This window comes from Aulonocara stuartgranti (genome assembly GCF_965226115.1).
Source record: "Aulonocara stuartgranti genome assembly, chromosome: 6".
Classification (NCBI taxonomy): domain Eukaryota; kingdom Metazoa; phylum Chordata; class Actinopteri; order Cichliformes; family Cichlidae; genus Aulonocara; species Aulonocara stuartgranti.
Genome location: NC_138944.1, coordinates 42333338 through 42346393, shown reverse-complemented (window position 1 = coordinate 42346393; position 13056 = coordinate 42333338). Strand labels below are relative to the sequence as shown.

At 40.4% G+C, this 13056-nt stretch overlaps 2 protein-coding genes across 2 annotated transcripts in view; both read right to left on the bottom strand.

The window, feature by feature from the left end:
- Positions 1-13056, bottom strand: part of LOC309708778 (uncharacterized protein) — a gene marked incomplete at its 5' end in the record, with an annotated part of 172405 nt that overhangs the window by 47433 nt on the left and 111916 nt on the right. The window lies entirely within an intron of this gene.
- The window catches only part of p2rx3b (purinergic receptor P2X, ligand-gated ion channel, 3b), a gene marked incomplete at its 5' end in the record, with an annotated part of 37928 nt that overhangs the window by 5871 nt on the left and 19001 nt on the right, over positions 1-13056 (bottom strand). Inside the window, 4 exons of the mRNA XM_082536915.1 lie at positions 4355-4432; positions 6813-6878; positions 7141-7234; positions 12713-12849. Coding sequence (XP_082393041.1) covers positions 4355-4432; positions 6813-6878; positions 7141-7234; positions 12713-12849 — 375 coding nt within the window. The remainder of the gene's footprint in view (positions 1-4354; positions 4433-6812; positions 6879-7140; positions 7235-12712; positions 12850-13056) is intronic.

Below are 13056 nucleotides of genomic sequence, written 5' to 3'. Positions count from 1 at the left end.
GAGCTGCAACATCACTGGAGTGCCCAAAAGCACAAGGTGTGCAATACTCAGAGACATGGCCAAGGTAAGAAAGGCTGAAAGACGACCACCACTGAACAAGACACACAAGCTGAAACGTCAAGACTGGGCCAAGAAATATGTCAAGACTGATTTTTCTAAGGTTTTATGGACTAATGAAATGAGAGTGAGTCTTGATGGGCCAGATGGATGGGCCCGTGGCTGGATTGGTAAAGGGCAGAGAGCTCCAGTCCCACTCAGACGCCAGCAAGGTGGAGGTGGAGTACTGGTTTGGGCTGGTATCATCAAAGATGAGCTTGTGGGGCCTTTTCGGGTTGAGGATGGAGTCAAGCTCAACTCCCAGTCCTACTGCCAGTTTCTGGAAGACACCTTCTTCAAGCAGTGGTACAGGAAGAAGTCTGCATCCTTCAAGAAAAACATGATTTTCATGCAGGACAATGCTCCATCACACGCGTCCAAGTACTCCACTATGGGCAGAAATCTGTGCCATCAGAAACTGAATTTGAATAAGTTCAATTTGAATTTGAATTGCTCAGATTGAATCTGAATTGTAACTTGAATAAATGCTTTTGAAAACTGAATTTGAATTAGTCTAATTTGAAATTGAATTTATGGTTTGAAAATGATCATCACTAAATTGAAATTGAATTTTATATTTTGAAAATGAATTGATTTGCTTTGAAACTGCATTTTATCCTTTAAAAATTCAGCTCTCGAATAATTTCAGTTTCACTTCTCACCATTCAGTTTCAGTTCTACAATTCAGTTTTTTGGAACTTACATCCGGTTCCGGTTCAAGCGCAGATTAATAGAACTACGTTTTACTAGCGGACCGAAAGTGTTACTGACGGGAATCTACAGCGTCTTGAGCTGAATTAAGACTTCAGAAGTCATTTGTCATGTCGAATGACCAGCGGATGAACTCTTAGGTTGGTAATAAATGTATTACATGTATAAGAACAAGCGTCATGTTAACAAATGATAGCCATACAGTAACTGTTATGCTTATTGTAGCTGTTAGCTAAAAACGGTAATTTAGCGTAGTTTGCCCTGAATTCAGCTTTGACAAACAAATATGATCGACTGTTTCTAGTAGAATTCCAAAGTTGTCATCTTGGACCCTCTCAGAGTGCCCCTCTGTATGCTTGCAGAGACCCCTACAGTAGGGAAACATGCAAAACGGTGTCCAAACCTTTGTGTTTTAGCTTTATTTATGTCTTACACAGCATCCCAACTCTTTAGCTAACTTCATAACTTTAGCTAAAGTGAATAGTTAGTCTAATTCATTAGTGCAGCATTACTGGATCACCTCTGTTTGAAGTGATATAATGTGATATACAACTATCACTGTGTTTAACTACCATAATAATTTTTAGGGTACTGAGTGCATGCTTAATTAGATTTTTTTTTTTTTTTAAAACACACTGCTCCATTGCTATGTTTGACAGGCTGAAGTTGTCGGGTCACCTCCTAAATCGACCATCTTTTACAGGTGTTTTGTGCCAGAAATGGAGTGTCCACTGAAGACTGAAGATACTGAATCTCTACGCCTTGCCATTGATCCCTCTTGTGCCTTCATCTAGACAAGAGACAAACTTAACCACTCTCATATGCTCTGAACCTACATCACCTTCCCTGACAGTCGTAGCTTGGCTCATCTGAGGGTGAAATTATAATTCCCGTCAGTACTTTCGGTCCGCTAGTAAAACGTAGTTCTATTAATCTGCGCTTGAACCGGAACCGGATGTAAGTTCCAAAAAACTGAATTTTGGAACTGAAACTGAATGGTGAGAAGTGAAACTGAAATTATTCGAGAGCTGAATTTTTAAAGGATAAAATGCAGTTTCAAAGCAAATCCATTCATTTTCAAAATATAAAATTCAATTTCAATTTAGTGATGATCATTTTCAAACCATAAATTCAATTTCAAATTAGACTAATTCAAATTCAGTTTTCAAAAGCATTTATTCAAGTTACAATTCAGATTCAAGGTTCAAGGTTCAAGGTTCTTTATTATTTGTCACATGCATAGTTATACAAGTATAACACACAGTGAAATGTAGCCTGACACGCTCCTCGACATGTGCAAAAATTGGGGGGGGTAGAGGAGGAACATTATATATATATACACATATAGTATATACACTGGGTGAATGTGCAGTAGTAGCAGCAAGCAGGTGAATTCTGTACATTAATATGAATAGATATCTGACTATTTTACAGGATAGACAATATAAACATATTTAAAATTAAAGGAATTGAAATGTACATTGTGCCTTGGTTTAGAGTGTCTGGAAGAGTCCTGACTCAGTCAATTATAGATGATGTGAGAGGGCGGGTGTGTGTGTTTAGGGCACGGATGGCTTGGGGATAGAAGCTCCTCTTGAGTCTCTCTGTCCTTGCCCGGAAGATGCGGAACCTTCTACCAGATTGCAGAAGTTGGAACAGTTTGTTGCCAGGATGGGACGGGTCCTTCAGTATCTGCGCTGCTCTAGTCCGGCATCTCCTGGTGTAGGTGTCCTGAAGCGGGGGAGAGCAATCCTGCAGCAGCGTTCTGCTGTACGGATCACTCTCTGGAGAGCTTTTTGGTCCTTCACACAGCTGTTCCCAAACCACGATGTCATGTTCTGTGTGAGGATGCTCTCCACAGCGCCTGTATAGAAAATCTTTGGAGAGACCCTGAACTTCCTCAGTTGTCGTAGGTGATACAGGCGCTGCCTAGCCTTTTTGGTCTGGACCTGAATGTGGGCAGCCCATGTCAGGTCTGAGGAGATGTGGACACCAAGATACTTGAAGGACTGCACCCTCTCCACTGGAGCTCCATTGATGATAATGGGCTTGTAGTCTCTGTGCTGACCCCTTCTGAAGTCCACCACCAGCTCCTTGGTCTTGCTGACGTTCAGCTGGAGGTGGTTGTCCTGGCACCACGATGCCAGATTCTTCACTTCATCCATGTAGGCCGTCTCATCGTTGTTGGAGATGGCACCCGACACCACTGTGTCGTCAGCAATCCAAATTCAAATTTAACTTATTCAAATTCAGTTTCTGATGGCACAGATTTCTGCCCATACTCCACAGCGTGGCTGGCAAGAAAGGGTATAAAAGAAGAAAAACTAATGACATGGCCTCCTTGTTCACCTGATCTGAACCCCATTGAGAACCTGTGGTCCATCATCAAATGTGAGATTTACAAGGAGGGAAAACAGTACACCTCTCTGAACAGTGTCTGGGAGGCTGTGGTTGCTGCTGCACGCAATGTTGATGGTGAACAGATCAAAACACTGACAGAATCCATGGATGGCAGGCTTTTGAGTGTCCTTGCAAAGAAAGGTGGCTATATTGGTCGCTGATTTGTTTTGTTTTTGAATGTCAGAAATGTATATTTGTGAATGTGGAGATGTTATATTGGTGTCACTGGTAAAAATAAATGATTGAAATGGGTATATATTTGTTTTTTGTTAAGTTGCCTAATAATTATGCACAGTAATAGTCACCTGCACACACAGATATCCCCCTAAAATAGCTAAAACTAAAAACAAACTAAAAACTACTTCCAAAAACATTCAGCTTTGATATTAATGAGTTTTTTGGGTTCATTGAGAACATGGTTGTTGTTCAATAATAACATTATTCCTCACAAATACAACTTGCCTAATAATTCTGCACTCCCTGTTATAGTTATAAGAAATACTGTTTTCAGAGAGTCAGGACTTTGCTTTTTCTGATAGTAGAGGAGACAGAGCACATTCCACGGGAGCTTCACTCCCACCGTTGTTAAAGGCAGACAAAATAGGGAGCCAAGGCCATAAGTCAGGCTCGCTAGGAGTTAGGAAAATGTGAATGTTTAGGCTTTTACGACTAGGTGGGGGTCAACAGTGGCTATAAGAGTTTGAGTAATGCTCCACCATTTGGAGATCGATGCTGTCTGTGTGCAGTGTTCATCTCCCCACGCATGTGTTCATTAAAATCATTGTTTGACCGAAGCTCTTCTGGACCATTATTGTTTTTGTGTTCACCCTCAATATCTGAACCCGCAACAGTTGTTCTTTAAGCAGGCCTGAAATCTGATTAGTTCAGAAAAGAGAGTCAAGAGTTAAATATGATCTAAGACCCCAAGAATTTGAATGAATTGCCAAAAGTGAAAGGGGTTCAAGCTGGGTGTCCTTTTTAAAACCATTTTTTAAAACGCACTTTTTCCAAATTGCGTTCTGCTGAACTTTGAGCCTTTTTGTGTTTTAATGTAATAATGTTTTAACCTTACATGTCAGCAACATGGTCACCAATAAAAATCAGATAACGTGCACATTAAAACGTGATTAAGAGCTGGGTATTTTACCTCTTCAAATTTCTTGGCCTTGTATTGCTCCGCACCTTTCAGGAAGTTGAGCAGTATGATGTCACACAGCACTGTGCCCTACGTAATAATAATAATGATAATAATTATAATTATAATAATAATAATTACAAGCGAGCCCCTTCAACCTCCAAAATGTCACTTGTCACCACCCCTTGGTCCACAGCTTCATTTCCATTTAGTTTCAGTTCATTTTTTCTGGTATTTAAGGCCAATAAAAATCAAAAGTCTAACCTGATTGAATTTTTGATGATCACCAGTTTAAGATCATTTTCTAGGACATGTGCAGACATCTTCAAGCACAGCTGCTATTTTCAGATTGTTCTCTAGCTGTCTGTTTCTGAACACTGAGCACTGATTTCCCCACTAACCTTGAACTTCTACTGAGAAATAAAATCAACCTCTTTTCCAACCTAACCAAAATTTTGTGTGAAGCATCATGGATGCTTTACCTTTTTGTCAATATTCATCAATTTGGGACTTTTTTTAATCACACCTCAAATGTAACCCATTATGTATTTATTTAATAATCCTGGCTTCCAAATATAAGTGGCCTAAATAAATATATTAACTTCCTAGGACCTGGCGTCCACATATGTGGACATCACATTTTGGGATATCTAGACCAAAATACAAAATGTTGCTCTACAAGGGCCTGATTTCCAATTACGAGGACATTATACTGCCTCTGTTCTATCAAAATTTAAAGCAAATATCCTCATATGTGGATCTCATTTCTCTCAGAAAGAAAAATCAGGTAAAAAAAATCTGGTAATTCTTTGTTTTTACATTAATCAGGTCCCAAACAGCCTAAATAGCAAAGAGAGTTTAAAAATGCATGCCATGAAAGAGTTCGGGTCTAAACATAGAAAATCTATTGTAAGTTTAGAAAACAACAGCAAATAAACTAATGATATGAATGTCCCTTAATTTGGAAAAATGAAGCGGTGTTGCACATGTTGGTTGTTTCATCCTGAAAACAAGCAGTTGCAGATGTTTGATATATTTTTGACTGACAACGATGACACTAATGGATCTTCTCTAATTTCAGATGCAGAAAATGCTCATGAACTCACTTTCATGAGCATTTTCAAAACATTCTTTAAATCTAAATTAGAAAGTAAGAAGAAACAATAATGGTCATTGAAGGGAATTACAGTAATAAAGAAAATTGGAAAGATTGTGGTCCAGGAACTTCTGATAGGTTTTAATATGTAATAAAAGGCTTTTATTTTCATGGGGACACCACACACACAGTGGTGCGAATACATGTTTGCCCCCTTCATGATTTCCTATTTTTTTGTATGTTTGTCACACTTAAATGTTTCGGATCACCACACCAATTTAAGGGGGGGCTGTAACTCAGGTGGTAGAGCAGGTCACCTACTACTTGTAAGGCTGGTGGTTTGTTCCCCTGGCTGGTCCAGTCTGCATGCCAAATGTCCTTGGGAAAGATACTAACCCCAAGCTCCTCTCTGATGCATCCATTGGAAAATGAATGTGTGTGAATGTTAAATAGAAAAAGCAGTTATAGTGGAAAAGTGCTCTGTAAGAACCAGTCCAGGTACCAAGATAACACAAGTACACAAAATGAAGGTATTTATTATTACGGGGAAATAAAACCCAAACCTACATGGCTCTGAGTGAAAAATTGATTGCTGACCAAAGATACCCCAAAGGTGCTACAACGACTGATCCAGCAGGTCACAAAAGAGCCCAGAACAACATCCAAAGAACTGCAGGCCTGACTTGCCTCAGTTAAGGTCAGTGTTCATGACTCCGCCATGCAGGCCATTGTTGCCCAGATGGCAGAGTTCAAAGACGAAACCCACTGCTGAGCAAAAGAACCATAAAGGCTTGTTTACCAGAAAACATCTTGATGGTCCCCCAGGCTTTTGGAAAAACACTCTGTGGACTGACGAGACAAATGTTGAAGGTGTGTGTCCCATTACATCTGGAGTAACAGTAACAGCATTTCAGAAAACATCATACCACAGTAACATATGTTGGTGTCAGCGTGATGGTCTGGGGCTGTTTTGCTGCATCAGCACCTGGAAGACTTGCTGTGGTAAATGGAAGCACGACTTCTGCTGTTTACCAAAACATGATGGAGAATGTCCGCACATCTGTTCAAATTCCCAACCAGTTGTTAGGCTTAGGGGACAATGAACTTTTCACACAGGGCCACGTAGCTCTGGATTTTTTCCACTTAATAATAAAGACCCCTTCCTGATTTTTGGCTTACATTTGAGGTGTAAGCTGCTTCAAAGCCACCTTCAGTTCTTAGACCAAAATTTTTTATGTCAGGCTTTCCATTTTCCTTTTTAAAGGGTAGAAAAAGATAAGAGGAAAACTTTTGCTTTTTAGAATTGACTAATCTTAACAAAACTCCTGAATTAAACATTTATAACGATTTGATTAAATCTAAACGTTAACTCACCACTCCCACTGATGTAAAGGCTGCAACCATGTTAATGAGTGTAGGGATCATGTTGAACTTTCCTGCCTGCAAAACAAGAGTATGAGTCAGGTTCAGTTTCCTGGAGAAGATCGGTACAAAAAAGTCCTGGTGTTTTGTGTTTTCTTCTTTTATTCACAAACAACAACAGAAACATGACAATCAAGACTATAGATGTATCATTTAAAAATATATTTTAAAAAATTACACACATATTTATATTCCTGTATCATTAATGTGTTTGTGAAATAAAGGTAACTGGATGTAAACTTCTTTATTCAGTGAACTGACAGTGAAACTACACACTCACATTTCCATTGACCAAGACGTCAAACCTGATAGCATAGGCTTTGACCAGAGTGCGGTAGTCAGTCCCATTTTCCATCTTAAAATACTTTGCAAATCTAAATAGAAAGAAACATCACATCATTCTTATAGTGACATCTATTCTGTTCAATTTACTAGAAGGTTCATGAATGATCAATAAAACAAGACAAAAAAAACACATTTCTTGTAGACATGTAGATATGATTAGACAAAGATCAAACACTGTTTTTATATGCCACAATTAAAGCTAGTTTTTACTTAATGCTATTTGGCCACATATAATAATGGATTGCATTTATATAGTGCTTTTCAACCGCTTTACAATTCCACTATTCATTCAATCTGAATAATAAATAAAGTTGCGTATAGGGAGTCCACCAACCAGTTTTTGTAGGATCATCTATGTTAAAATTCATGGACATTATGTATTGTAAAACTTTAGAAATGATATATCGAGTGATGAAAAAGAATGTTCCACTTTGTATTCTAAGTATGTTTAAACTAAGAGATGGAAAATATGATTTGAGGGGGTCTTATAAGTTTGAAATACCTAAAGTGGAAACCAGTGTTAGGTATAGATGTGCCAGTTTTGGGAGTGAAATTATGGAATGGACTTAATGATGAACTGAAGATGTGTTTTTCTTTGTCATTTTTCAGGAAGAATTTAAAAATTGGTATCATTCAAGCTTATGGAAATTTGGTTTGATGAATAACTTTGTGTTGATTTCATTTCTTGATTTATCATTGATTTATTTTCAAACTGTTATATAACTTATTTGTCAATGCTATTTATTTTCTTGGCTAAGGATTTGATTATTCCTATGGGGTAAAGGATAGGATAATTATAAGCCACAGGCTGTATGATTGAGTACTTTTATGTAAAATGATAATCTGTGTTGTTGACCGAAATAAATTTCACTTCACTCTCACACACTGGTGGAGGCAGCTACAGGTGTAGCCACAGCTGCCCTGGTGCGCACTGACAGAGGCGAGGCTGCCGTATCGCGCCATCGGCCCCTCTGGCCAACACCAGTAGGCGGTAGGTGAAGTGTCTTGCCCAAGGACACAACGACCGAGTCTGTCCGAGCCAGGGCTCGAACCGGCAACCTTCCGATTACAAGACGAACTGCCAACACTTGAGCCACGATCGTACCTTATCGTAACTTAAATATACTGCTCCAAAATACAATTAAAAGAACAGTTTTTATCAGAGTACAGTCAGTTAAACTTCTGAGGTAATTACCTGGTCAGTTGAGTACCAAAGGAGTTTATCAGTTTCAGCAGCTTTGGTGTTAATGAAATAATCAGCAGGCATAGTTTTACAGGTGGAGGCCACTGACATTTGTCCCTCCTCATCTTTTCTGACTGTTTTATCAGTATTTCTGCATTTGAATAGGGTGAGCATTGCTACTGGTAGCATGAGGAGATACTTGGACCCTACAGAGGTTGCACGGGTAGTACAACTCCTCTAGGATGGCACATCAATATGTGTCATTGCCAGAAGGTTTGCTGTGTCTCCCAGCACAGTCTCAAGAGCATGGAGGAGAGTCCAGGAGACAGGGAGTTACTCTAGGAGAGTTGGACGGGGCTGTAGAAGCCTTTAACCGATCGGGGGGACTGATATCTCCTCATTTGTGCAAGGACAAAGAAAATGAGCATGTCCAAAGCTCTACAGGATGCCCTCCAGCAGGCCACCAGTGTCAATGTCTCAGACCAAACAATTAGAAATGGATTTCATGATCGTGGCCTGAGGGCCCGACGTCCTCTACTGGGCCCTCTGCTCACTGCCTACCACAGTGCTGCTCATGCTGCACATTATGCTTTACAAATTAAAATGCACAAAAATGATGCAATAAAAGAGAAGGAATAAAACCATTAGACACAAAAACCAACTACAACAACAATGACTAAGGCTGTTAAAACAAAGAGAGGTTTGGGTCAGTGTGTGCTAACCCAAACATGTGTAGATCTAATATGTAGAGGCAGACTCTTCCAGAGTCTGGGACCTGCCACGGAGAAGGCTCTGTTGCCACCAGATTTAAGACTGTGAAATGGATAGCATTCGTTTTGACCTGGACCTCGTGGTTCTTTCTGGAGCTCAGACAGGTAAGAGCAGGCTCGACTGTTCAGTGATTTAAAAACAAAAAGTTAAATTTGGATCCTATGAGGAACAGGAAGCCAGTGTAGAGAGGCCAACACTGGGGTCACAGGCTCCTTCCTTTTAATGCCAGTTAGCAGACGAGCGGCGGCATTTCGGACCAACTGGAGATGATAAAGAGAGGCCTGTGCAGAGAATGGCAGTAATCTTCACATAATGAAGAGATGAATAACACACTGAAAGACATTAGCTGGAAGGTCTGGCTTTACCTTGGCTACCTGTCTCAGATGGAAAAAGCTAGATCGGACTACTGCGCTCACCTGCCTACACAGTTTGAAGGAAGCATCACAGCACACCGAGGTTTTTAACATTTGTCTTACAGTGAAAGGATAAAAGGCTCAACATCAAGAGGGCAGCAGGGCTGCTACAACCCAGAGTTAAGAAAATGTCATTAAAACATTCAAAAGTGCTGTCTCAGTGCTGTGTAGTGATTTAGAACCAAACGGAAACCTTTCAGAGATCTCATTAAGATCAAGGTGAGCCTCCAACTGTAAGCAGATCACTGTCTCTAGAACTTTTGAAAGAAAGGGGAGCTTCAAGATTGGCCTGTAATTAACCAGAACAGTTGGGTCCACAGTGTGATTTTTAAGAAGAGGCTGTTTAAAAAATGATGGGACACAAAGTGTCAATTAATTTCTGGATATAAAGCCCAATTATGTTTAAGGAGGTTTGGGGGGAGACGATCTGATGGGCAGTGTGATTATCTTAGGCGATGAACTACCACGGATCCTTAACTCAGGGAAACAGGCTCAAACTGCTCCAAGACAGCTGAGCACACAGGAGGAACACTGACGATTTTTTTGGCATCTTTTACCGACCAAGTTTCAGCTATTAGGTCTTGTGTCTCGTCACCTACTGCCTCACACATACTAAGCTCCAACATTATTACTTGTACTGATGATATGATTAGGCTTGTGGCTATTTGGTAAACAGAGAGACAGTCCCTAAGTATCTTTATAGAAACATACATCCTATCCTTCTTCCATCTACCTTCAGCACATCTACAATCATGTCTAAGGGTGCACCTATGTTCACTGAACCATGGCTCTGACAATGGCTTAGCGCAGACAGTCTGAGTGGAGTCCAAGATATCAGTGCAGGCTGAAGGACAGATATTAGAACAGTCCTCAAAGTTCTCACAGCTTCCGTTAATTATTCCAGAATCAAGACATGCAACAGAAAACTGAGGCACTCTTAAAGTATCGGGTGTCCAGCTTATCCAGAGAGAAGTGCAGCATTATAGTGAACGTGCACACATCCATCCATTTTTTATAGCATCATGGAACACAAACAGATTCATCAGGCTGTTGCAGTCCGGTTAGGCTTGATCTGCCCTAAATATCAGCAGGATTTCAGTTTTCACATTTCCTGCTGGATGTTAGTGAGCTGTTGTCGTGGTGCTTTGTTTTCAGTTTTTGCTTCCCTTGGCTCATCTGCTGCAGTCTAGTTCACCTGTGATGTGTTCTCCACACTTGTCTTGGCCTTTGTCAGTTTGTCTGTTCACTGTTCCCAGGATTGTCCAAGATTTAAATTCCCTTTGTGAACTTTATGTTTGTACTTGGTATCTTCATCATCAGCCAATAAACAGCTTGCTTTTTGCTGAACGCACCCCGCCTCCATGCATCTGCATTTGGGTCCTCCGCACAAACACCTTGTCTGCACGCTGACTTTCCTAATCAAACCTACCATCTTGTAAATGACCGTACATTTGTTGGTTGTAATTTCTGTTGTCTAAAAACTTTAAACTGTCTAATGAATTGTGTCTTTTTCCAATTGTCAGCATTTATATTGACAGTACCTGTTCTAAAGACACTGGAATACTGATGCATTCATCAGAGGATAAATGAGCATGTGTGAGTGTTAGACGTGCTGCTTAGGCACAGCACTGAATGAATTTGTGTCGGGTGGTTAACTGGAGTAGGAAATACCTATATTAGCACCAGTCTATTTACCAGTTTCCTAACAGTGGTTATAACTTTAACAGTTACGCTGATGACACTCAGCTGTACATCTCCGTGTCTCCTGATGACACCAGACCAATGGATGCTCTTTTTAACTGTATCTTGGATATAAGATCTTGGACGGCAGAAAACTTTTTACAGCTTAACCAGGACAAAACTGAAGTTTTAATCGTCGGTCCTGAGGCTCAGAGAGAGAAACTCTTGTCTAAATTAGAGGCATTTTCACTATGTCCTTCGCTACAAGTGAAAAACCTGGGTGTTATTTTTGACTCTGAGCTTGGTTTTATCCCACATATTAAACATGTAACCAAAATTGGATTTTATCATCTAAAAAATATAGCCAGAGTCCGCCCTATTCTCTCTCGGGCCAACACAGAGATGCTGATGCATGCTTTTATTACCAGTCGCATTGATTACTGTAATGCCCTGCTCTCTGGTCTTCCTAAGAAGAATATTTCAACTTTACAACTTTTGCAAAACTCTGCAGCTCGTGTGCTGATGAAGACCAGAGGGCGGGCCCACATTACACCGGTTTTAGAATCGCTGCACTGGCTCCCCGTGTGTTTCAGGATCGATTTTAAAGTTCTTTTATTGGTTTTTAAATGTCTTAATGGTCTTGGGCCTTCTTATCTCTCAGATCTGCTTTTACCATACGAACCTTTTACTTAGCGTTTATTTATTTTATGCTTATTTATTCTATCCTGTTATTCTATTATTAATTTAGACTTTACCTAATATTTATTGATTTTATTCTTATTCATTTTTTAATCTTCTTACTCTATTTATATTTATATTTATATTGTATCCCGTTCTTATTTATTTTATCTTTTTACCCTGTATATATCCTATTGTGTCATATCTCCAGTGTTTCCTCGGAGGGGGCTCTCTGCACCGGGGCTGTGATCGACCGTGGCTGCTGGGGCTCTGGGGTCCTCTCAGCCTGGCTGGGGGGCTCCTTGGCCTCCCTCCTGCTGTGTGCCCAGCCTGGAGGTCTGCGACCGGCTCCCGGTGCAGACGGCTCCCTGTGATAGTGTTTCCTCACCTGGCTCATATGTGCCCAGCCCAATTTCACTCTCTAAGTGTGTGTGTGTGTGTGTGTGTGTGTGTGTGTGTGTGTGTGTGTGTGTGGGTGGGTGGGGTGGGGGGGGAGATATGTGTGTATTCACATCATTTATGTTAATGAGAGTGCGGGGAGTGAGTTGGAGGGTGGGGTGGGCTGCTTTTAACTATGTAAAGCACTTTGTGCTACATTTTTTGTATGAAAAGTGCTTTATAAATAAAGATTGATTGATTGATTGATTGATTGATTGATTATAATTGCAGCTGAGAAAATCAGAGATTTTGATTTTTCTGATATTTATAGTAGTCTCATATTTCCTCTGTAAATGTGGAGTTTCATGGTCAGTCAGAGTCTGCATATTTCTTGGCATTAATACCTGAAATTGTAGCCAGGTGAGACAGTGTTGTTCTGTGACATAGCATCCAGTCGGGTGAATGAGTACGAGGGGTTACAGTGGTCATCCGACTTGTCCAGATCGCACATCCAGCCGATCTTTATTCCAATCACTCCTCCCTGACAGAAGTACATACAGGCTTTATTGTGTAAGTGACACAATCACTTCAGGTCCAGTCTTGCTACTTTGACACATGTAAACGACTTCCTTTTCAGTCACTGGGTTAGTTCAGCTGACTCCCTGCAGCACCTGTGGGCAACGACCTGGTAGCAGCTCCTCCAAGAACTACTTTTAAGGTCTGCTTTCTGTTTGCATTTGCACTATGA